The 25778-nt window shown below is 39.0% G+C and overlaps 1 protein-coding gene and 1 pseudogene across 1 annotated transcript; both read right to left on the bottom strand.

The window, feature by feature from the left end:
- Positions 1-8539: 8539 nt before the first annotated feature.
- On the bottom strand, positions 8540-10174 carry LOC114632689 (uncharacterized protein CXorf67-like). Its single transcript, XM_028781278.1, has 2 exons — positions 9105-10174; positions 8540-8963 (listed from the first exon to the last, which is right to left on the bottom strand). Exons 1-2 carry the CDS (start codon positions 10172-10174, stop codon positions 8540-8542), a joined length of 1494 nt encoding a protein of 497 aa, XP_028637111.1.
- Positions 10175-24927: 14753 nt separating this feature from the next.
- On the bottom strand, positions 24928-25181 carry LOC114632688 (annotated as a pseudogene).
- Between the last annotated feature and the right edge of the window lie 597 nt (positions 25182-25778).

Here is a 25778-nt window from a genome sequence, read left to right as displayed (position 1 = left end):
CTCTCCCTCTCCCTCCCCCTCTCCCTCTCCCTCCCCCTCTCCCTGCTCCTCCTCCTGTCTCTCTCTCCCTTTCTTCTCCCTCTCCCTCTCCCTCTCCCTCTCTCTGTGAGAAACAACCAAAATGAACATGATGTTAGGAAGGTGGGGAAGATCTTGGAGGAGTTGAGAGAGGGAAACAAATATTATCAAAATATATTGAAGGAAAAAATTAAATTAATTAGGTTTTGAAAAGAATGGATGTCCTGTGCCTGGGGTTATAACACCGTCTTTGACGTGCTTGCCCCAGGCAGCTAGCCTAGCACAACTGGAGAGCTGCAGGTCCCTGTGTTTAGCCCTGTGTCAAGGTGGAGAGTTCTAGAATGATACCCAAAATTGATCTCTGACCTGAAAACACACACACACACACACACACACACACACACACACACACACACACCTGTAGTAGTATTAAAAGACAGATAATTACTTTAAACCTCTTGTTTATAAAATAAAGTGATATAATTAGCTGGCTTCTAACAAACACTATACAAAGCATCAGTAATAATGTATTTAGAAATCTTTTTATTGGGTATTTTATTTATTTACATTTCAGATGTTATCCCCTTTCCCCAATTCCCCTCCCTAGAAACCCCCATCCCATCCCCCTCCTCCTTTTTGCTTTTATACTATTTTAATTACATGCAAGTATTAAGGTAAGTTCTAGGTTGAGAAACTAGCAATACAATAGATGCAAATAATCAAGGAACAAGCAAGACAATAAACACAAATAGTCAAAGAACAAGTAGAAATCTATGACATCATGTTTAAGGCAGTATCTGAGACTAAATGAGTAGCAAGAATACCAATAGTCCCGATTTTATTATGAAGTGAAGATACAATGACCATAGTTATGTTTGTTTGTCTGTTTTAAGAGACTGGATTCAGCTCTGAAGAAAAGAAAAAAAAAAGACTAGAGACTGGGTTTCATGCAGCCCAGTGTCATGAGTATACTATTCTAGAAACACAGATGAACAGAAACACATTTGTCTTTCCACAATGTCAGAATATACTGAATCACAACAAATCCACAAAGCACAACATTTTCCATGACAGCAATTTGCCTTATACTCTGTCCACCTTGGAATTGTGGTCTAGGTCACTCTGGTTTTACTTTTTAAATTCCTAACTTAATTACTAATATTACATATTATGAGTCATACAGAAAACATTCAAGAGGTTTCAGAAGTAGACTGGAAAAAAGTCTGTATTGATAAGATAAGGAACTGGACCAGTGCTGGGATGGAGGACAGTTGCTTCTGCTGAACTACTGGAATCAGGTTTGAGAAGCTGCTGAGTTCAGTTGCTAGGTGGTAATTGGAAGTGGGTCTGGATAAGGCAATGGGGCAGGAATAGGAAATGGAAGATCGGGCCTAGGTCTAGAGAAACAAATAGGTGGACACACTGGCAGTTAAGGAAGCAGTGTCACTAGCAGCAGACCAGGACAGGTAGAAGCAACAGGAACAGCCAGAAAATCCTCTGTCCCTGATTCACACACTGGCTATCAGATAATAAGTTGGTGTAGGATCATGTCATTGCACTGTTAGGTGTCTTTAATAGGTCCATATGAAAGAATTACATACTTTGCTTGGTCTTCCATGTCCAATAAATTCTTGGTCTTATTTTTCCTGATAGGATTTTAATATGTCCACATGCCCCTATGGCCTCAGTTCAGACCAATAAACTTACAGGGTGGCTCCCCTTCTACTCTCTGGAGTTAGTGAACAGTATGTGCTGAATGGGTGGTACCTGACAGATGGTGCAGGTTTGGGGTCCACCCAGGGGCTACAGTCCTCCTCCCTCAAAACAGAGTAAAAAGCTACTGATAAAAGAGTCTGCTGAGACACTGTACAGTCTGAAAAGAACCACTGGTTTATAATATGGAGTAAGGTAGCAGAGGACACTACATGGTTGCAATACCAAGGCTGACCTTAAATTCACTAAGTAGCCAAGGATAACTTTGAGCTTCTGATCCTCTTGTTTCCACTTCCAGGAATGTGCCACCATACCAGGTTTACAAAGTTCTGGGGATAGAACCCCAAAACTTATGTGTGCTAGACAAGGACTTTACCAACTGAACCATGAACTAGTTCTAACACTTTGGTTCTTGTCGATTCTAAAAAAGGAGTCAGGTACAAAATACAAGTCTTTTTCTCTGCCCTTTTTTTCCCCAGAGGTGAAATACCTTGTTCATATGCTCCTCAAAAACTAATTTTCACAAGTATTTGTGAATTTTTATTTTGGTCAGCATGTGCACTGTTTCAACAAATAATTCTTTATGGGATCTGAGGACACAGGGAAAATCCCCAATCAATGCTGAAGTGACAAAATTCTTGTACTTCAGTAGTTAGATAGGTCCATAGAAAGATATTTGCAGTTTAAATGAGGGCTCTGATGTGGTTAAAATCAAGGGACTCTGGGAACAGAAGAAATACATGAACCATAGCCAGAGATGACTGCTAGGATTAGGATAGGTAACTTGATTGTGTGCAGATATTATTTCTGACTCAAGTAGAGACCAAAAAAAGGAGGGAGTGAGGAGGACCAGGGAGGAGGAGGAAGGATTGTACAACTTGTTCAAGGTTACACAGCAAGGCAGAAAGCTGGCCACTTTTCAACCCCAGGTCTGTCTTACCCCACATAGTTTATGTCACTCTAAATTTTCACTTCTATAATGACATTTTTTAAAATTTCTGGTCACTTTTTTATGCTTCTTGGAGTTCTGGTAATTGGAGTTTTTTTTAACTACAAACTACAGTATCAGGGTTGACCACATAATTTGTGAAGTCCAGAGGAAAATAAAATTTCCAACCCAGTATTGTAGGCAAATGCCTGTAGTTTCAGCCCTCAGAAGGTGGAGGCAGGAGAATTGGGAGTTAAAGTTTAACCTAAGTTACAAATAGAGTTTGAAGTCACCCTCGAATACATGATACCCTGTTTGAAAGGGGAAAAATGTAGGACTACTTGTTTAAACATCGTTAGAAATTTCACGACATTATGACCTCATAGTAAGTGGAGACCTTGCCGGCAGTGGTGGCGCATGCCTTTAATCCCAGCACTTGGGAGGCAGAGGCAGGCGGATTTCTGAGTTCCAGGCCAGCCTGGTCTACAGAGTGAGTTCCAGGACAGCCTGGGCTATAAGAGAAGCTCTGTCTCGAAAAACCAAAAAAAAAAAAAAAAAAAAGTAAGTAGAGACCTATATAACTGCACAGGTCACAGACTCATAAAATCAGCTGTATACATTATGGATGACTGACTGGTGAGCAACCTTCAGAGAAAGACTACAAAGTCTTTCAGATATTCCTGGTACTTTCTCCAACAGAAGTCTTGAGGTGAAAGCTGTGTCTAGTTGTGAGTGGCACAAGAGTTTGAGATGGACCATTTAAGTCCCTTTTCCCAGGTCATAGCTATTTCTGAAGATTGACCATAGCTAAGAAGGCAGGGACACAAAAGGCACCTACAGATACAGCACCAGTACTCCAAGGAAGAAAAGTATGGCCACATTGTGCTACATTTTTCATCATATTTATTTGTTTGTGTATGTATGTGGGTATGTGGGCGATCTGCTGAAGTAGTTCTCTTCATCTACCAAGGGCATATCCCATGGATCAAGTTCAGGTATTCAGGCTCGGCAGCAAGTGCTTTTACCAGCTAAGTCATCTTACAGGCCAACTGTTGCCACTTTCTAAACATGATTCTTGCATAGAGCAGTTTAGTATTCCCCCTATAATAAATTATAACATGTTACAATTATTTGTACATGTGACTTTGAATTAATGTTGCCTTGGAATTTTTAACTCTCCATAGGAAGTTTGAGTTGACTGATTTTTAAAAATACAAAATTCTTCACAATAAATAGTAGATGAAGGTCCCAAACCTTCACACTTTGTGAAATAGTACTTTCTGCAAGGGCATGCCATGCCATCTCCGTTACAAAGGAAGTATACAAAGGACCACTACGAAATCTAAAATTTTCATATTATCCATTTCTTGTGTTTTGTTTTGTTTTGAGACAGGGCTTCTGTGTTCCTGGCTGTCCTGGAACTAGCTCTATAGAGCAGGCTAGCTTCAATCTCATAGAAATCTGTCTATCTTTGTCTCCTGAGTAGTGGGATTAAAGAATACCACTGCCTGGCTAATATTATTTTTATATTGCTTCTATTACTTAAAATGGGCTCACTGTGAATATATACTTTGTAAGGATGCTCTGCATATTAAACATTATGTGTGTATAAACATTAAAGTAGTATTTACCCACAGAAGCATATCCTGATTTATATCTGTTAGATCTACTTGTAAGGTATAATGTAATTTTCAGTCAAAAATATTAACCCAATATATATGCTAATTCATTAAAATGAAATCATACAATGAAACAAGATGAAACTAACACTCAGAAAAAAAAACCTACTTATTTCAGGATCACTGCTCCTTAGAGATATAATACTTTATTTTCCATTTTATTCAGATATCTCCAATATCACAAAACGTTGCTCAACAGCCTGTGAAAAGTCCTTTATACTTTAAATGTCATAAATAAGTTTAATTAAATTTTAAAGTATTTTTGCTTGGCAGACAAATGAAAATGTTTTAAGATCCAGATACTGCAGTATAAAAAAATAAATCTCTGGTACTCATGATCATAATCTTAATAACAGTGAAACCATCACTCACTCTATGCCAGGCAGATACACAGGCTATTTTAATCCTTACTACAATCTCAGGGGTATTCACTATTACTGTGACCAGTGACAAAAGGAAGGCCAGAGGATTTCAGATTAACCAGCTTGTCAAGTAACAGACAGTGAGACAAATCGAAAACCAGAATTCAAATCTCCAAACAGACTGCAGAGCTAGTCTCTGTTTGCCATGGTATTTTGAAGCTCATAAAACTGCCTGTTTCCTCACTTTCCACAGCTGCAAACTGTAAATAAATGCTGGCTATGGCTCTCCATTAATTATAAGGTGTATGACTTACTGTATTAGAAATAGTCTATTTCTAGGGCTTGGAGTGTGGCCCAGTGATAGAGTGCTTGCTTAGCATTTTGTGAGGCTCAAGGTTTGATCTCTGGCAATACATACAAATAGATGAATAAATAAATAGTCTGTTTCTAGTCTGAGCCATTGAAAATTGTAAAGTTACTTACAAAAAAGAAACAGAACAATAAGTCTATGTTCCAAGGCTAATAAAGTAGCTCAGTTGGTAGGGTACTCGCCTAGTATTCAGAAAGCCCTGTGTTCAGTCCTAAGTACCATATAAAGTAGATATTGCTGTCACATGCCTATTGTCTTGGTACTCTGCAGATGAAGGCAGGAGGCGCAGCTAAGGTCAGTTTCGGCTACAGGCCAATTTCGAAGGCAACCTAGGCTATGAGAGACTGTATCTGAAAACAAACAAATGAAACAAACAAATAAAAAACAACAAAAATCTCCAAAACTCTTATGTCCTCTGTATTTGTTTTTGTTTTAAAGATTTTTGTGGCACATATATTTAGTGAGTTTTTATTCTCATGTTTAAATCTAAATATTATCTTTCTCTTACTTTATTCCATTAGTGAAGATAATGGAATCCATTATATTATTTCTAGAAATGTAAACAGCCTGACCACACAACACTGTTGGCATCATCAGGCACATTGTTCAAGAAGTAAGGACATTTGGGAGTAGAGAAATTGGTGACAGTAGTGGCTCTAAGGACTACCCCTACTCCCAAACCTCTGCCTCTAGCCCCAAGCCCACATAAAAACAAAACAAATACAGAGAACAAAACATGATGTATGTTATTGTGGGGTTTCTATTGCTGTGATAAAACCCCATGAGCCAAAACAACTGCAGGGGTGGTAATCTGGGTTACATTTACGCACCACAGATTCATCATCAAAGGAAGTCAGAGCAGAAGCTATGGAGCAAAGCTGCTTACTGCTGAGAGGTGGTACACCTCCACCCCAACCCACTGGTCCCCTCTTGTGAGCTGAGCCTTCTCACATGAATCAGGAATCAAGAAAATGTTCTACAGGTTTGTGGAAGGCCAGTCTTATGGAGGCATCGTCTCAGCTGTGTTACGTCTTCTCAGTTCTGCCAAGCTGATTAAAAAAATACCAACTAACCAGGGCACAGATATTTTCCACAAATCTAGGCTATAAGATACCATCTAGTACCTAAAGATTCAGGTGAATATGGAAAAATGCATTACCCATCACCTTATGTATATGATATCAGTATCTATGTTCGAGGGAAGGATAAACTGTCAACACTCTCTGCCTGTGGGATCTGCACTCCCAGATCCAACCAACTGTATTATCAAAACCATTTAGGAGTAAAAATATATCTGTAAAAAATGAGTGCATTTCCCTTATTCCCCAAACAATATTCATACCTTCTTACTTAGCACTGAATTTAGAATTTTAAGTAACTTAGAGAATATTTAACTATGGGAGATGAACACAGGTTTAATATAAATCTTGTATGCTCTTTCCCTCTTCTGGGATTATGAACTCCTTCTGGTGCCCAAGCTGACCTCAAACTCCAGGACTCAAGCAATCTCCTTCAGGTTCCTCTTGAATACCCAGGACTCCAAGCATATACCACAGTGATTGGTTACTATCTCATTTGTTAAAGTTACTTGGGCATCTATGGAGTTTTTGTTTGTTTGGTTGTCTGTTTTTTGGTTTGGGGGGGGGAGTTGGGAGGGTTTGTTTTGTAGCCAGTGGGGTTCCTGGAATCAATTACTTGTGTCTACTGAGGGGCAGCTATAATGGCACAGCTTCTAAAAGGATAAGGAGAGAAACACAAATTAGCCTACCATTGGCAATTAACAGCTGAACCTGGAAAGGCTTTGAGTTTTCAATACCAGGCAAGTGCAAGAGAAGCTCAAGGGACACTACAGGTGAGGAGTAACAGCACAGCAGAATTCTCAAAACTCTTGGTTTATACACATTGGCAAGACACTAACCTTTTTTGGTCTATGGAAGAGTACAAACAAATGTCCTGACCCGTTTTCTCAATTTCCCCTTTCCATTTTCCATGAGATGTCCCACACCTAACCCTGTGAATGCCTCAGCCTATATATTCAAGTTTTTTTCTGCCCTTTGTTATCATAGGTATCTTCACAACTACTTTTGGGGCCTAAACATAAGTGTGTGTGTGCGTGTGTGTGTGTTCTCATTCACACATGTACCTTTGGAAAGACTGAGGCTAGAAATTTGAAATCCCTGGAAGCAGACTTAGGGAATGGGGACATGTGAAACTTTCTTCAAAAGTGGCAGGGCACTTCTTAGTGGACACTTGTTTCTGTGAAATGTCAGATTTTTAGAAGCATTAATAATGCTTCTTAGGAATTACTTTCTAAAATATAAAGGGTCAGGACTAAGCTAGGGTTTATGCTTGTATTGGGCCATATACCAGAAAAAGAGAGGAGAAATGAGGTGGGGGGGATTTTCCTGGCTTTATATATTTTTTAACTCTATCTTTGATCTCCTACTATGCTTCCAGCTTAAGTTTTTGAGCTGCTAATTTGTTATAGTAGTTCTGTCATCAAAGTGAAAAATATAAACCACTGAATACCATATCATCCCAACGAGTAAGGAAACACACTATTCATCCATTTCTCTCCGAATGTCTGCTTCCCGTATGTACCAACATTTTTACAATGGTAGTTTTTATGAACACATTTTCAAATACTTGATGACTACTAGCACCTTAGTCCTTCTATGACTAAGCCTCATCCCAGACTTCCCAAAGTCCACCCCTTTCCCTCCCTCTCCCTACCCACTTCCAACACATACTGTTCTACTATGAAAATAGAAGCCCCTATCTTCAGGCATTGGATCTTAGCTATCCTTTCCCCCTTCCTCCCCCCTCCTCAGTCTTCTCAGCCTCCTCACTTTCCATTTTTTCCTCCTCACTTGAGATCCTGCCACCCTCCCCCTTTTCTGACTCTTCACAGGTTTTTATCCAGGTTTACAAATCATCTATGCTGAGAAGCTAGACAGGAGGGTAAGTGGTAACTTGTTGGGCAGAGCTCCACCTCAGACAGTGGAATATTTTTCCCTCATTCATTTCAAACAAGTCAGTATAATAATGCTTCTTAATTTTCCAAACATAAAATCCTAAAAGTAGCACCGCAATAAAGAGACACTAAATTTCTAAAATAAAACAACACTTTTATTAAAATACTTAACTACATAAAAACTCAGAAGCAAAAAATAAAACAACCCCCCCACCCAAACCTAATAACAAACAACCCAGGCTGTTTTAAAAGGGGGTACTGAATGGAACCAAAGTCCTTATAAGTGCTAGATAGTTGGGGTGAGGGGAACAGGGGACCTCAAAACTGCTCAGACTACTAGTGAATAGGTAGAAACCCCTAGAAACCTCACAAATAATCAATCACACAGCCAACAGTGGATAAGCGCCTATTCCTTTTGTGAGTCTGGGAGAACTCTCACCATGAATTACAGCAAGGGTGGAGTATAGGAGTAAGGGGAATCCCCTACACTTCTTCCTATGCAGGAGGGTGAGGGGCAATCTCTATTTCTTCCTCTGACTCTCCAGAAGGGGCAGAATCAAGGTTATCCAGGTCAGGTATAAAGGCACGCCAAAGGGTATCAGAACTAGGACCAGAGACAGAGCTTAAGTCACCTGATGGAGATGAGGAGTCCCGTTCTGGTGACTTATGGGGGAAAGAAGGGGAACTTGAAACACAGGAGACATCCTCGTTGGTGAATGAGGAGGAAGAACTGGCACCTTCATTATACTGCCCAGGGAAAGGATAGAGCCTACCAGGAGGAGAAGGGGAAGAGGCCCGCATACGGACTGGGCGCCTTGGAGGAGAGCGTGTGGGTCTCCTTCGAACTGCAGGCCTAAAGGTGGAAAGCCTTGCTTGCGCACGGCTGCTTGGACCAGGTTCTGGCTCTGCCTCTTCCTCCAGCTCTGATTCTGATTCTGGCTCTGATTCTGATACCGATTCTGGCTCTGATTCTGATACTGATTCTGGCTCTGATTCTGGCTCTGGCTCTGGCTCTGATTCTGGCTCTGGCTCTGATTCTGATTCTGATTCTGATTCTGATTCTGGCTCTGATTCTGGTTCCGGCTCCAGTTCCAGCTCCAGGTTCAGCTCCATCTTTATTTTATGGCTTTGTTGGTGGTCAGAGCCAAGTCTGGATGCAATGCGGCTGCTTCTGCGCGGTGTTGGACGGCTGCTGCTATCAGAACTAGACCCAAGGGTATATTTGTAAAGAACAGGAACCCGCGGAGTGGCCCGAGGACGTAAACTCCTGCGGATGCTGTCGGCTTCGGGGCGAACTTCAGGGCTGACCACCGATGCACTGCTATCACCACCAAATGTTATGACTCGAGAGCGGAGAACCCTGACTTCAGGGGTCACACTGCCTTTGAGGTCAGGACCGCTGTGACAAAGTCCATCATCAGGAACCTGCAGGGGGGCCTGTTGACAGAGTTCCTGGCCAACAGGGGTGGAGTGGTCGCGCCCTTCACAGCTGGACTCAGGTGCACGGCTGTGAGGACCAGAAACAGTCAGAACGGCTTGTCTCGGGACCTTAGGGGCTGGAGTAGACACATTGCCTCGCGCGGTGCTGCTCCTGAGGGTAGGCCCTGGGGATTCTAGGTTCCCCACTGAAAGTTCAAAATGGTGGCTGCTGCTAGGCTGAGAGCTCAGAGAAGATGGTGGCTGAGGTGTACCCGGCGACTCTAGAGCTTCCGGAAGCTGAAGCCCACCTGCACATTCTGTAGTTGGGCTTTGGTTGGGCTGCTTCCTCTTTCTACTGCTCTTTGTTTGAGCCGGGGCCCCGCTGTCGCCTTTCCCGCCTTTCCCGCCTTTCGGGGTTTGGCCTACCTCTCTCTGGCTTCTCGTCCTGGGCCTAACACCTCCAAGTTCAATGTTTGGGCCACGGCTACCCCCAGGGTCGAAATGCTGATTCTCAGGCACAGAAAATAGCCCCAGGTTTTCACCAGTCATGGAGATGGCGTCGGCTGCAGTCATTTCAGCTCTGAGGCCCTGGCCGGCCGCTGAGGTGTCACTGTGGCCTGGGAGAAGCGAAGCAGCGGGAGCTTTACCTCGGGACCTGACAGTGTCTCTACGTGCCTTCAGCACCTTCTCTGGGGGAGACTTCGTGGCCATGTTGGCTTAACGGCTTCTGACTGACTCAGAGAAATGGCTTCTCAGCGGCTTCTCGGCGGCTTCGTGCGGTGAAGTGGCTGCCTGAGACCCAGCGAGGATGCTGGGTAGAGACCGGATACAGTGGGAGAGTGTGGGGGGGACTGGCCGGATACAATAGGAGAGAGGGTGGGACTGGCCAAATTCTAGCCTCTGATTGGTCAGCTGTAAGTAATCTGTAACTGCATATCCAGAACCTCATTCCACCTGGCAATGCCTCCTGCTGGGCCGGAGGAGGCCAGGGAAACTTCTAGTGGTTTCTGGTGGTTTCTTCCATTGCCACCGCACCCTCCCCCATCACTTTCCAAGGTCAATAGTCTAAATTTCACAGTCCTTTCACCCTGACCTGAGTGGGAACATCTACATGAATTACCTGTAACATACTAAATGAGTTGTGACTTTCTGTGATCGGTCCGGGAATCACTTTAAACATTTACTACCCGCTGACCATTAAGTTCTATCTCCTAGGCCTTACGGCTCCCCTTTAAGTAACCAGGTGACCCGGCTAGGGGGTCTAGTAGATTTTAAGTTTGCTGAGAGGTATAAGGATTTTAAAGGTACACATTGTCTTGGATTTAGAATGTTCGGCAAGGAATGTCAGATCCCAAATACAAGGCCGAGTTTTACAATTTTCTTGTAAGATGCTTTTCCTTGTCTTGCACTGAGGTGTCAGACTGCTTTAGATTCAGCTGATGAATTAACTTACTTGAACTCCTCTTCTAGTTTTTTTTTCTCCACACAAATTTTAAAGTTTAATATTTATACACATTTTAAATTACTACATTAGGGCTGTTGGTTTTGGTGACCTGAAACTGAAAAGTAAATATACCAAAACTAGCACCTAAATTTTCTTACGCGTACAATCAAATACGGGGAAAGATTATATCTTCAATAGACTGGTCATTTATACATATTTCTTCGTTTTATGAAAATAGAATTATTCATGCATAAGTATTGTTTGTAACTTTTTTGGGGGATTCAGAAAATACATTTTCCATGTCAATGAATACTTGATGACAAGAAGCTGAGTGTGGTATCTCACATCTGTGATTGTAGCACTAGGGAAGGGTGAGAGGAGGATTTCAATTTGAAGATCACCCTGGGCTGCATGAGACCCAGTCTGAAAACAACAATGAAGTATTTAGGGAGGAAACATATGTTTTCAAACATTCTTATACTGACCAATATGTATGCTCTCTCTATTTTTTCATATCAGTGTGAGATACATATCATTGTACTCACTAAAGATTGCTCATATACTCAAATGTGTCTTCGTTATAGATCAATCCTGAAAGGAAGAAATTCTTGGTATAAGCCTATGCACATTTATAATTATAGCAGAACCAAAAGGGACACTTAGCAGAATGGATTAGCAACTGGACTTGGACACAAAAATTGAATAGGATAGTGTTTAGTGTGTCTAATAAGGTGGAATGGCAAATGGATTTGAAACAGAAACCAGAATTCGATGAAATGGAGACTGAGTACACACTAGAATGAATGGGGAAGGAAATGCATACTTGAACTTTATGATATGGACAACTGAATAGGATATAATGGACAAAACCAGAATGGAGTAGAAAGCACTTAATACATGAAAGAAAAATATAGCATCTGAAAAAATGAGGGAAATATAGTGTCAAGTGAAACATTAAAATAGTAAGAAATCAGAATAGGGTGGATTGGTTCCTGGAATCACTTAGTACAGATTTTAAAATATCAGACAATGATAGTCCATATATGTGGAAGTGTGAGTGTGTGTGTGTGTGTGCATCTGCGCACTCACATGCTGCCTGTAGGCTTGTTGCCTGATACTTTTTAGAAGAAGTGTATCACTGAGGCAACAAGCCTACTCTCTCTTTCTTCCTGCTGCCTGGGGATCCAGATGCAGAACTCTTAGCTACTTCTCCAGCATTATGTCTGCCTGCATGCTTGCCACCGTTCTAACAATGGACTAAATCTCTGAAATTATTTGCAAGCCTCAAATAAATGCTTCCCTTTAAAAGAACTGTCGTGGTCATGGTGTCTCTTCACAGCAGTAGAATATTGCCTATGACATGCATTTGTCAGTTTTTTGGAGCAAGATTATCCAACTTTAAAAGAAAAAGTATTTGTAAAAAATGTAAAGGCTGACCATATCAAATATTAGAATAAATTAATTTAACATAGTCACAAGCTGTAAAAATCAATATTATAAAACTGAACTATACTTCTCTATACTAAGATCAGAAATTATGTAAAGAAAAATTTGAAATGCCATTTCCTGTAACCTGAGAAAGTATCAAGCACAAAACAGTAAAATCTCACAAGATTCTTGGACAGAAATCACTGTATCATTCCTGAAAGAGATTAAAGCAAACTGCCATTAATACAAGGTGCAGCATGGTTAACTGTGGGTTAGAACTGGGCTTCTACAAACTTTTTATGTTCGTGGTTCCCACTGAGTCCCCCAAAATCTTATGGAGTCCCAGATATGATGACCTATAATGTAGGCACACCAATAAAACAATTGCTAATAATATATCATAAATTTATTTTTAAATAGTTCTCTAGTTCCATAAGATTTTGTCATTTACTAAAATTGATTGTAAACTTTCATACTAACAGGATGGATGGCCCTATTTATTTTTGCACAAAGAATTAAATCTTCACTGAATATTTGATATTTCAGGACATAGAACATCTTCAAATATTTTCAGAGTTTATCAATACTTTATCATTGTCAATGTCTAGAATGCTGCTTTATATAAAAATGAAGCCTAAATATATAATAATAGAAAATGTTAGTAGTATGTTTAGAGTTATTTCCGAAATTATTAGAAATTCTGTCACAATTCCAAGCAAATTTCAAGCACATTTTATGAAATTCAAGTCAGAAACTCAAAAGGTAATTTTAAAAGTCAAACATTGTAACTAAATAATACGAGTATGTTTTATGAAGTTCCAAGTACATTTTATGAAACTCAAGTCAGAACTCAAAAGGTAATTTTAAAAATCAAACATTCTAACTAAGTAATCCAAGTACATTTTATGAAACTAAAAAAGTAATTTTAAAAATCAACTATTCTAACGAAATAATCCAAAGAGAAGCTAATATTAGGTACACTGAGAAATAATTATAAAAATATTAAATGCTTAACCTTTTAAATAATTATACCATAATGGTTCTGTAAGAGCAAAAGAATCTTTGTATCATAAGAGTACTGCAATCCATAATGAGTAACAGTCTGAGTTGTTGTGTTCTAGGTACCAGGAAGGCCACTATGTGATGCAAATACATGCCTGTTGTGTTCAGAATCAAGTCCAAAATGAGGTTTGAGGCAGGTGAACTCTGCCCCAAACACCTATCACATTCATTATGCATTTGATATTGAATTTTTTGTTAATGTGGATTACTCTACACTGCTAAAATTTTCCTGACCCCCACAATTCAGTTAAACAACTTAATATGGAGCTGTCCAACACTCACAGTTTAATTAGCTGATGATAGGAAAAATTATATTACAGAATTTAAAGCAAAATTCTCAGCAGAATTATATACAAAGCACAACGGAATGACACACAATGAAAATGTCAAGAGATTATTTGTCAGTGGAAATTGGGAAAATGATTCTACAATGCACACATTTAACAAAAATTCAATATCAGGCAAAGTAATTCAGAATAAGAAATTTGAAGGACTTTTACTGTTAATTGTGTATACAAATAGTTTATTTTTCTACAGGAATAAAGATAGGTATATCTTTATTCACATAAAGACCATATTGAGCAACAAAGAATAAAGAATTCAAAAACAAGTCACACCTAAGGGATCAACCCACAGCAAAACTAGCAGTACAATGCCTAGAATGGAACGGCAGGCAAAAATGTATGGAAGCCGGGCTGGACTGTGGTCATGAAGCCACAGAGAACGCATAAATGTGGTGTCTAACCAGAGTCACACACAAAAAAATCAATTCCACAATAAAAAGCTTACATCTGAAACATTACATAGGACACAAAATCATTAGTAATTAAGGAAAGCATTGACCAAGCACATATCATAAACAACAAATCAAGAAAAATGCAATTAAACATTATCACAATAATTTCAACAGATAATTCACAAAACATGATGGTCAGTGGACTTATAAATAAAATTCTGCCCCGAACTTTTGCTACAAATAAAAATCATAGGGAGATACCAGTAAGCATAGTAAGCATCAATAAGGAAAAACAAAAGGCCTGCCATCCTCAACAGTAAAAAAGGGTATGAAGGACCTTTGTGGGTGTAAGCTGGTACCTCGACTTTAAAAACTATTTGACAGTATGTATTTAAGCAAAACTTATGCATTTTCTATAACCTAGTGATTCCATATGTGTATGTTCTTTTATGTAACAGCCACAAACGGAATGACTTAATACAGTGGCTATTTATTAGTTTGCAGTTCTGAAGGTTCAAAGGCCTATACTGGCCATGATGGGTTGTCTACACAGTGACAGGATGGAATCAGTCACCCAAGTTTCACTTCTATGAGAAGGAACTCATTTCTAAGCTTAATGTGTTTGGGGGCAGAATTTATTTCTAGTCATATATTCTAGAGGCCTCATGCAGTTCCTTTCAACAACCCCCGTCCACATTCCTTCCTATAGATACAGTCTTTCAAGATGAGCACAGTCCAATTTAAAACCTCACCCTCTTAGTCCTGCTCCGCTCAGAATAACCTCCTTAACTGAGTGACCACTGATGGGAACCAAGATATATTTGCGAAAAAAACCCCTCCTTTCTCACATATAAAACTTCTCATCATTATATATCACAGACTCTTCTTATTTGACAAGAGAGGATGACACAAGATCTTTAGGAGTCATCTTGGCATTCTCCTTATCCATCTAGCTCCAGGATCCCAGAATCCAGGCTGCTCCACATATAAAAGCTGTTTGCACCATCCAAAATTCTACACATTTCCCATTGAATTATGCTATCACTTCTTTTCCAAAACCCATCCAAATTACACCACACATATCTGATTCCTGATCATTATCCATTCAGCATAACTTCTGGAGTATAGAGCTTCATGAACTGTGCATAAGTGACACTAAAATGATAGGTTACCTTTCCTAATATTATACAACAATGACATTTTATCTATAAGGATTATAGCTTAATATGAGACTGAATTGAAGGGCAGGAAGGAGCTCAAAGTTCCAAAGCTGATTTCAACTTTCTGCCTAAGACAATTAAGAGATTTTCCAAGATGATTTAGGCTTTCTCTATTATCTCCATAAAAGCCTCCAGCCTTTGTTTCCTACCTAGTTCCAAAGCTTTGCCCACCTCTTTAAGTGCCTGCAGTGGCTAGGTTAAGATTTCTGCCCTCATTCAAATTAAGGGCAACTGGCTTGCGGCTTTACTTATATTTACTTACATTTACAAAATCCTTTTTTTTTCACCATAAGCCTAACATACTCACAGGAGAGACCTCTAAGCCTATACAAAGATTCTACTCAGTAGGCGATGACAACAAAGACAAGGGTCACACAGGACAGTTGTAGAATTCTGGTCACCACACGATCAAAGCCTATATATGACAGACATGTATAGTCTTCACAGTGGTATTGTTGGAAATAGTCACAAGTGACAATTCAAATATCCATCAATAATTTAATGCACAAACTGTGGTATAAAATATCTCTACATGTAACAAAATGGACAGATCTCAAAAGCGTTAGTAGTGAGCAAAATAAACCACACATAAAATTATTCATGAGTTACAAAAAATTGTCTATAGTATAAAAACAGCCAAAACAAACTTATACTGACATAGGTCATAATAGCTGTTCACTGTTATGAGTAATAACTAAACGAAAAATAACATGATTTCCTGAGTTGTCAAAGGTGTTTTAAATCATTGCTTTGGTGGTTGTCACATACATATATTCAGTTTTGTAAAATGTCATTAACTTGAACCTTATAATTATGCATGCCTCTATTTGAATGTTATATTTAAATGAAAGCAAAAAGCTACGAGAAAAAATAAACTATGAAAGGCAAGAAGAATTGACAGAAATATACTTAAGACTTGGAACCTAATAATAGGTACATCTAAAATCAAAGATGCTTTGAAAACCAAACATTGCATGAATCATTTCTACATAAACCTTGACCTCAATTGACATGAATTTATTTATATTAAAGTGATATTTATGTTTCATTGCAGAATTACTGTTTTGTTAGATTCAGAAGTATCATTTCCAACGTTGTAGTGGATCTAACATAATTAACATGGTATACAATTTTTGAAACATTTGCTCCTGAGAATTTCAGACACAAAATTGTGGATTCTGGTGGTAGAAAACAGACCAGGAACAGGAGAACTACTACTTGTCAATTACTTATCAATCTGGTTAAATCCATTAAAGATTAATTATATTCTCCCCTTCAAATTATAGCTACAATGAATAAATTAATATATTCCCTAATATTATACTATGTTCACATGACTAGGAAAATACTAGGATATGATAGTTATATCTACTGTTGAATTTTACTCAGTTTTACAAAACAGAAAACTCATGCTAATAAATCAGATTAATCCATGGATTGATCTCTCTCTCTCTCTCTCTCTCTCTCTCTCTCTCTCTCTCTCTCTCTCTCCTCTCTCTCTCTGTGTGTGTGTGTGTGTGTGTCTGTGGCAGGGGCGTGAGTGCCTGTGTGCTATCTGAAAAGATGGTTTAGACTAATTATTATATAAATTTGGAAATTTAAATTTTACTCATTTAAGAATGTGTAAATGATTCTCCTAAAAGACGTGGATGATTATATTCAACTCTCCATGAATTTTCATCAGCAATTTAGATTTTTTTAATCCTGGTGAAACAGTAACACCATTTTCTGATAAAGGTGTGGCTGCCTAAAACCATGCAGTTGGAGACAGGTTGAGAGTGTGCACAATATGGAACTCAATCAGATGGGCTTCGAAGACTCTTAATTCTAACTCTCACTTAATATATGACTTTCAGCAAGTAACAGTTCTTTCAGCCTTGTTTTTTTTTTCTTGTGAAAAGTAATACAGTTCATCCCTTTGCATTGTTTTCTCCAAATTTAACAAGATCCACTTTCCACAGTAAGTCAATTAACATGCAAATATGACAAGGTTAAAACTATACTTACAAATACTGATTAGCATCAGCCAATGAAAGATGTTAACTGGATATCTATATTGAAACATTTATTCAATTTTTTTTAAAAAAATAGCCTGAGTTGTGGAAAGGAAGTGGTGTGGTGCCCTGCACTAAGTCACTCCCAATTATATTGAACAATAACTCCCAGGCTGTACCTTGCCCTGGGGAATTTTACTTTATAAAATAATAGTTTCCTCGACTTTGAGTTCAAATGTCAAAGCAGGATGACTTTTTATCTCCTTTATGCAAGTAACCAATATTCATCCGTCCAGCACAAATTATAAGGTACAGTCTGATAAATAACTTATTTGTCCACAAGTAAGCTACAACCACCTGTGCACTTATTAAATCGAGTCACGGACACATGGACAGATGGGCATAGCAAAACCATATTAACAACACCGGGCTACAGAACTTATCAAACGCACAAAACCAACAAATAATGTAATTCATTCACCTTGACTATAAAAAGAGCATCCCAAGGCAAGATCATGGCACACACTGAGCTATCACTTGATCACTGGCCATGGATCCCAGCCAGGAAAACTGCCACAGCAAAGGACCAAGCCTCTAGCTGAAGCGCAGTTTCTCCTGTAATTGACATACAGCCCATTTCTAATTGCCATTCAAACTGGCCTGCTGCTGGAATCTCACAACTCTGTGCCCAGAACAAAACAATATTACCTGCCACCTAAAGACTTTTCCATACCTTTTATTGATAAAGCTCTCTGCATGTATCTTCAATACTGCCTCTTTGAACCTGTAAGCTCTTTAATCTTTTCTTACCCATTCTGTAACACATATACACATATGTATGTACATATACACATACTTGCACAATTTCATTGTGTGAATTGTAACGTGTGATCTGAGAATATGGCCACAACTATAGATTCAAATCACAAGTACTTAGTAAACCAAACCCAATGAAGTTGACATAGTTGTAAATTTTATTGTTAGCCATCAAATTTTGACTTTGTGTTTCTGACATAGCCTGCCCATGATATTATTATTTGTATATATTTTCTATGTGAAACTTTTACAGATTATTTCTACTAAAATTGCAACACTCATCTTTTATTTTTCAAAATTACTTACACGATTTTTAAAACTAAAAGGAACAATAGCGTTTAAATAAAAATTATTTGGTTCTAAATCCACAACCTTCCCACAATCTTTGCAACTCCTTTAAACTCCTCACACCCTGCTTCTCACCTCTTGATCATGCATTTTCAAACCACAGACTTAGACTGTACCATACTGTAAAAATGGCCACTTCTGATTTCAGCTCCTTCGAGTAAAGAAGTTGAAAATCTACGCACGCGCGCGCAAGCACACAGGCGCTGCCTTCTTAGGAGACGACGGACAAACGTGACTAACGGCTTTAAAAAAACGCATCAAAGAACTGAGATTGCAAAGGTTGACCACTTCAAAAAAAAACAAAAACAAAAACAAAAAAAAACAAAAACAAAACAAAACACTGACCATTTAAATACTGAATGTGCGGAATCGCAGGAGAACAAAAGTGAATGAGTGGGAGAGTGAGTCCACTTCTTCGTGGACTTTACCTTCAAGAAAACGTCCTGTGGTCCAGGCAGCGCGGAGCAGTAACGGGAATCAGACCCAGTGCACCTGCCGCGGAAGCTAGCTGGTGAGCAGTGATGCTCCCCTCATCATGCGGAGCAGGAGGGCGGAGGCTGCGAAGTGCAGGCGCAGGCGCTGCCCCTTCCTGCAGAATCCTCAGCTGTAATCCTGCACTGGCGAAGCTGCAGGGGCACAGCCCCCAACCCTGAGCCACGCCTCATCCGCAGCGCCCCACTACAGCCCGGACACGAAGCTTTCCGCACGAACTTGGCTTAGGAGCCTTTAGGGCCGAGGCCGGGCGCTCCCTGAGCGCCTCCCAGCGCTTGCGCTGCCTGCCGGGGCTAGGTCATTGGCAAAGGCAGGCGGCACAAGGAGCTGTGCATCCGCGCCCCTGGCACTTTTTTTTTTTTTTTAATCACAGCTTCCCTTCTGTTAAGGGGCTTTGCCTCCGCAGCTTCCAAAAGGCTCCAGACCTCAGCATGGACCCCAGGCTGCTCTGCTCTCGTGGGTCCAGATTCAAGGTAGCTGGGGGTAGGGGTGGGGAGAGTGTGGTGATTTCTCCCTTGGCTGTGCGGTTTGGTTGTGGTTGTGTCTTTATTCTGCCCAACTCTGTCCCCACCCCCACTGGCAACCCCTCTGGTTTCCTCAGTCATAAGAGCAAAACTTGACCCTGCAGGGATTTAAGGGGAGAAAGAATGGGAAGCTCAAGTCTTAAAAAACTTACTAGATCACTTCTTTGCTTCTTTGAAGTGCAAAGACCAGTCACTTGTTGAAAAAGAGGCCTAAGTGCTCCCTTACTGTTAAAATGACACTACTGGTGCAATGTGTTGGTGCAGTGTAGACATACAGCCAGCCCCTATTTTCTAAATTTTCATCCTGATAAGCTTTTGTGTTGGTATCAAAAACCTAGATTTTCCAATCTCATCCTGATAAATCCTGCCCAGTACTCCTGGAAATGGTGTACAAGTGCCTTTAGTTCTCAATAATTGTGTATGTATATAATTGTATATAAATGAATATGGAAAAAGGAGAAAAATACTATTTTATTTCAGTATAGCAGAGAATAAATACAAGAACATATTTGAAATATTTAATATGAAAGGAACTAGATTTAATTCATGTATTCTGAAATAATTTCACAAAGGTTTGGTAATCTTAAAACATTTTATTTCGATTTACTTTTAGTTTTCTTATATGCTAAAATCTAGGAAATGTTCTGGATGCTGGGTGGAGAAAAGCTAACATTAAGTAGAATCTTTTCCTCAAGTGTTTCCCCACAGTTAAGGTGAAGAATTTAAATTTAATTAGTCTAGTGCAAATGCAAAGTAGATGAACCTCCCACACCCCAAAAGGCATTGGGCTAGGACAGAGTAGGGATGGGCTGGAAACCAAACCAAACAAAGGAAAAACAAAACAGAAAAACGCAAGAGAACTTATTCCTTCTTAATGTGGAGGCTCCTTTGTAGCCAAGAATTCCAGTTTTGAGGTTTGCATTCTTAATTCTGTCATTTCAACATTTAATGATATCGACGATGGTTTTTGTCTTCCAAACATTTATTAGAATGTATTATACAAAATATGGTTTTCATTGTGACATCTTATATGTGAGTATAACGTATTTTAATGGCATTCATCCCCTGTAATTCTCTCTTATATTCTCTGCCCTCTCCCATTGGCTGACTTCTTTCCAAATAACCCCTATTGTGCTATCATGCCTTTTCTTTTTAATATAGGTTCTGTAATTGGGAGAAACTATTTCTGAGTGTGGCTTATAGCACTCAATATGATTATCTACAATTCAATCCATTTTCCTGCAAAGATATGATTCCATTTTCCTGTATGGCTAAATAGTAATGTATTATATGCTATATTTTATCCATTTATTCATTGGTGACCACCTAGACTGGTTCCATAATTTGACTTTTATGAATAACAGTATAGAAAACATGGATTGGCAGATGTTTCCATTGTAAGATAGCTGGTTTCCATTATACACACACACACACACACACACACACACACACACACACACACATTTTATTCGTATTCAATTCATCTGTCCATTTTTCCATTGTTTCATTCATTTCTTTATGGACTTTTGTTTATTTGTTTTGTGGATAGATATTTACACATTCTGGATATTAATCCCTTGTCAGTTGAAAAGCTGACAAAATTTTTCTCCCATTCTATAAAATGCCTCTTCATTCTTTTAATTATTTCCTTAGCTGTGAAAGAGTATTTTTAAATGAGTGTACTTACTTATTTTTACACAAGGCATTAAATTTTGAGTATTTTTTACATTCACGTTGGTTTAATTTTAATTACAATCTAATTATATCACTTCTTCCATTCCTTTATTCCAAGGTCTTCTATGTTCCCCTCCCTCCAACATCTCCTATGCTCCCCGCCCTCTCAAATTTATGGCCTCTTTTTCTTGTTTTACATACATACACACATACATACATACATACATGCATGCATGCATGCATACATACATACATACATACATACAACCTGCTGTTTCTATGTGGTGTTGCTTCTGATACCATTTTAGTACTTTGTGCTGGATAACCAATTAGAGAGCTCATCCCTGGGAGAAACTAATTCTCTTTCTCTCAGCAGTGATTATTTGCTTGTAGATTTTGTCTAGGAGTGGGACCCCTTGACATTTCCCCCTTCCTTGTCACCATTTGTATTGGTATTGTCATCATTCAGGCAGCCATTTGTTCAGTTAGCACGGTATAACTTTCCTGTCATTTCTAGGCGACACAGTCTCACAGCAGGTTTTTTTGTTTGTTTGATTGATTCTTTTTTGGTTTTGTTTTTCTTTTTGTTCTCTGGCTCTTACAATATTTCTGTTTCCTTTTCTACTATGTTATTATGTGAGCCTTAGGTACAAGTGTTGTGTTATGTTCTAGATGTATCTAGGAGGTCAGGCTCCCTCTGGTCTGTCAAACTGGTCTCTACATTATGACTAGGTATGGTTTTCTGTAATGGGTTCCTTTTTGCTTCAAAAAGGAGCCTTGATGTGGAGGTGAGAACTGTTGGTTGGTGTCAGGATAAGTTTCAGAATGAAGTTAGGAATTATGTTTGTCTAGTAAAATAGTGGTAGTAGTTTGGTGTGTGTGTTTTTAATAAGATCCATGACTTCACTAGCCCTGGGTAGTTGGTTTAGAGTACTAGGCATGATTTTCCTCCTGTGAAATGGGTTTTAACACCGATCATACAACTGTTAATTATTGTCCAGATATGAATGTCAATATTGTACCTTTAGGGATACCTTACCATGTTGGTCATTGTTGTGGTTCCTGGGCATCACAAATGGAGAGGGCTACTGAGTGCTTCCCTTTCTTGGCATCTTGGTATCTTCTAGTCCTATGATAGTTATGCCACAAGTTAGATCCAACTTTATTCATCTGAGTTTTGTGTCCAAAGTGTGAGCTGTCTTTGGCAATAGAGACTCACCTTCAACCTTTGGGAAGCAACCAAGGGTAACAACAATAGCCTATAAAGTTTTGGGAGTCTCTTGGACTGCCTTGATCAACAACTCCAATGGACATTTCTTGCTCCAGGCAAGTATAAAAGCTTTTGAATTTAATGTATAAATGAAATGTCTATTAATTAAATTGTGTCTTAATTAATTAAATGGTACATTAATTAATTTAATTAATTTTTGGTATTTTTCTGAGCCATTAGAAACTAGTCAAAAAGTCTTTGCCAATTCCAATATTTTGAGGGATTTCCTATGCTTTCCAGCAGTAGTTTCAAAGTTAATGGCCTTACATTAAGATTTTTCATTTATTTTAAATTGACTTTTGTATAGGGTGAAGGCTATGGACTTAGTTCCTTCTAAATGTGCATATCAAGTTTTTCAAGCAATATGGATTTAAATAGACTATCCTTTGGCACATTGGAAAATCTTCCTACCTTCTAGCATCATATTCAATTGTACGTTGTTTGAAACCCTTCTTTATATAGGTCTTTCACATCCTTAGGTTAGATTTATTCATGGAGATTTTTAATACATATTTTATTTTCAGTAGTATAAACAAAAGTTCATTAATAACATAATAAACATTACTTCAATCAACTATTACATTTTGCTTTGAGCATTGCAATCTCCATCCTTATCAACCTTGAAATTTTAAGTCTGTTTGATACTGCTCTGCTTCTTGCAAAGATAAACTGATCAGGGATCAAAAGCACACATTTCTGTCATCTGAAAAGTTCTGCCAACATGCCAGCTTTTAAATAAATGCTGTGCACTTATTTCTAAGTTCTATTCATTTAAATGCCTGCTGCCTATCAGAATTAAAAGAGCACTGACACTGTGTTTTGGTCAAGAATTTACTAGGTAAAATCATGTTGATTTATATTTTTTAAAGATGTGGGACTGCGTAAGGGTATCCTGGGTCATGGTGGAGCAGGTACCTAAAACCCGGAGACTCTGCGGATTCTAGATGAGATTCTGCATGAGAACCGGCAGGAGTTTGGCGCCCCCCAGAACCCAGGATCCTGAAAAGCAATCACGGTCTCCATAGAATTACATAGGCCAGGCTATAGGCCTCAGGCCCTAGGGATTTACATACTAATGAAGGCCAGAGGGCAGAGCAAATGAAACATGCCTCCCCCAGATCCTCCCCCAATCCTCCCCCTTTCTCCCTCCCTATATAACTCGGGACTGCCCTGAGTTTTTGGGGGTACGCCTAGATCCATCTATCATCTACCATGACAATAAACCTTTTTGGAACCAAGGACTTCCTTGTGTTACTAGGGCCTGCCGCCGCCAAGGCCTCCAGGCCGCTGGAACCATAGAGTTCCCCCCAAATGTGGGACCCGCCATGGCGGTGGAAGCCCCTCTGGGGCCCCACCGCTGAGGGGGCTTTTAAATTTTCCCCACAAAATCACCAGGTTTAGAATTGAATGATCTACACATAATTCTTTTAGGACCAAAAGGAGAGGAAAAAAAAAACCTTTCAATGACTTTAGCTTGTTTGTCTCTGCTGAGGAGGTAAGGTTAATTCTTTTTAAGTTTTCTAATAAACTTCCCCCCTTCTTATTTTTCTTTGAAGTTTGACCATCTATTGGATGAAGACATAGGGTCCATGTTTGATAATATTAGCATGAACACCATGGCTAACAAAGCTAATGCTAGGAAGTAACCTGAATCATTTCTTGTTTATGTTGTTTTTTACTGCAGGGATGTGTGCAACCCAGGCTTAATTAAGTCTGCTATATTGTCTAGACTGAACTTGAGCTCTTGATCCTCTACCTCCTAGGTAGTAAGATTACAAGTATGTATTCTACCAGGTTAACTTGAATTTGTAATTGAATTTTTTTTTAATGGTATTTCTTTGTAGACATTCTTAAGTGGCAGGGAGCCTGCCTTTCACACAGCAAGGCTCTAGATTGAATTCCTAGTACCACAAAAAAAAAAAAACAAATCAAAATAGCCTTGATATAAGAGATGGCTACTTCTGAAAGACCTTTTAAAGGTACTTTAAAACCTAGAAGGAATGGCTTCTCTTTTAATCTCCCCCTATGGAGTGTATCTAGAATTAAAAAGCATTTAAACCCCACACATCAAGTACGGACTACAAAAATGTTCTTTTTTTTTTCCTTTGTAAAGTATGAGTTAGCTAAAAGTCACTTTTATATGCGTGAAGACCTTTTCATTGCATCATATATTAATAATTTTGGGTTTCTATTCTTTTCTTTCATAAGTAAAAGTACTAAGAAAAAATTTTTTTACAGGATCAAGTCCTTTTCTTCCATATGCATTGATCTGCAAAATATTCATCCTAGACAATAAATATGGGAGAACCACCAACTATGGGTTTGCACAATGGGTAGTGAATCCCAGGCAAGCTGCACAAGTCTAAAGTGTCACTTCTGTTCAATAGAAAGTTCTAGAGTCCACAGGGTAAAGGTTTCAGAATGCTGAGATGAGAAGCTGAACGTGATGTCTGTCCTTAATTTTTGCTGCCCAACCATTTTTCTCGATCTTGCTCTCTGACTTCATACCTTTTGGGCTGTCATTGGATTTGTAATAAACCTCCAAAAAGAAGGGTAATTTCTTGTGTATTGTTTGTCTGAAATCTTGACTCTAATTCATCTTATTAAACAAAGGATAAATTAAAAAAAAATGTTCCAAGCCACTCACAGATTCGGGTGCTAAAACACTGTAAAAGATCTTCCTTGTCAATGGTTCCAAGATTCAGGCCATCAAGAGGCAGAGGCCAGGTGGAGACACTTGTCTTTCTTATTCCCAATGCTTTATTTCACTGACAGTCATTCAAGAGATCTCCATACACAGTTCTCTAGACTGTTTTTAGTGTTTGAGGGTGGGGATTGGCAGGGGAACATGACACATTTGCCCACAGCCAGTTCCATAGCTTAAGAAATCTAAGCAAATTCTGAGGCCTGCACACCTATACTATTCATGGCTATTTTTGAAAATATTGTGATTGTGATTCTTTGTTGTTGTTGTTATTATTATTTTAGTTATTCACTTTACATCCTACTCACTGTTCCCCTCCCGGTTACCTCCTCCCTCAATCCTATTCCCATTCTCTCTCCCCTTCTTCTCTAAGAATCCCTTTCTCAGCAAGTTCATTATTGGTGTGTAGAGGAGCTACCAAGTGTTCTGTGTTCAGTTTGTATCTGGCTACTCTGCTGAAAGTCTAATAGAGCCAACTCACTTTAGACATGATTTTCAGAGGCTTTTATATATAGGAAACACATTCTTTGTTTCATTGTTCCTTCATATTCTTTTTATTTCTATTTCTTCATATCCCTGGGACAGACAGATAATTTCACCTTC

This window comes from Grammomys surdaster, unplaced genomic scaffold, assembly GCF_004785775.1.
Source record: "Grammomys surdaster isolate TR1022 unplaced genomic scaffold, NIH_TR_1.0 389, whole genome shotgun sequence".
Taxonomy (NCBI): Eukaryota; Metazoa; Chordata; class Mammalia; order Rodentia; family Muridae; genus Grammomys; species Grammomys surdaster.
Note: the sequence above shows the minus strand (reverse complement) of the source record. Positions and strands in the feature narration are given on the sequence as shown.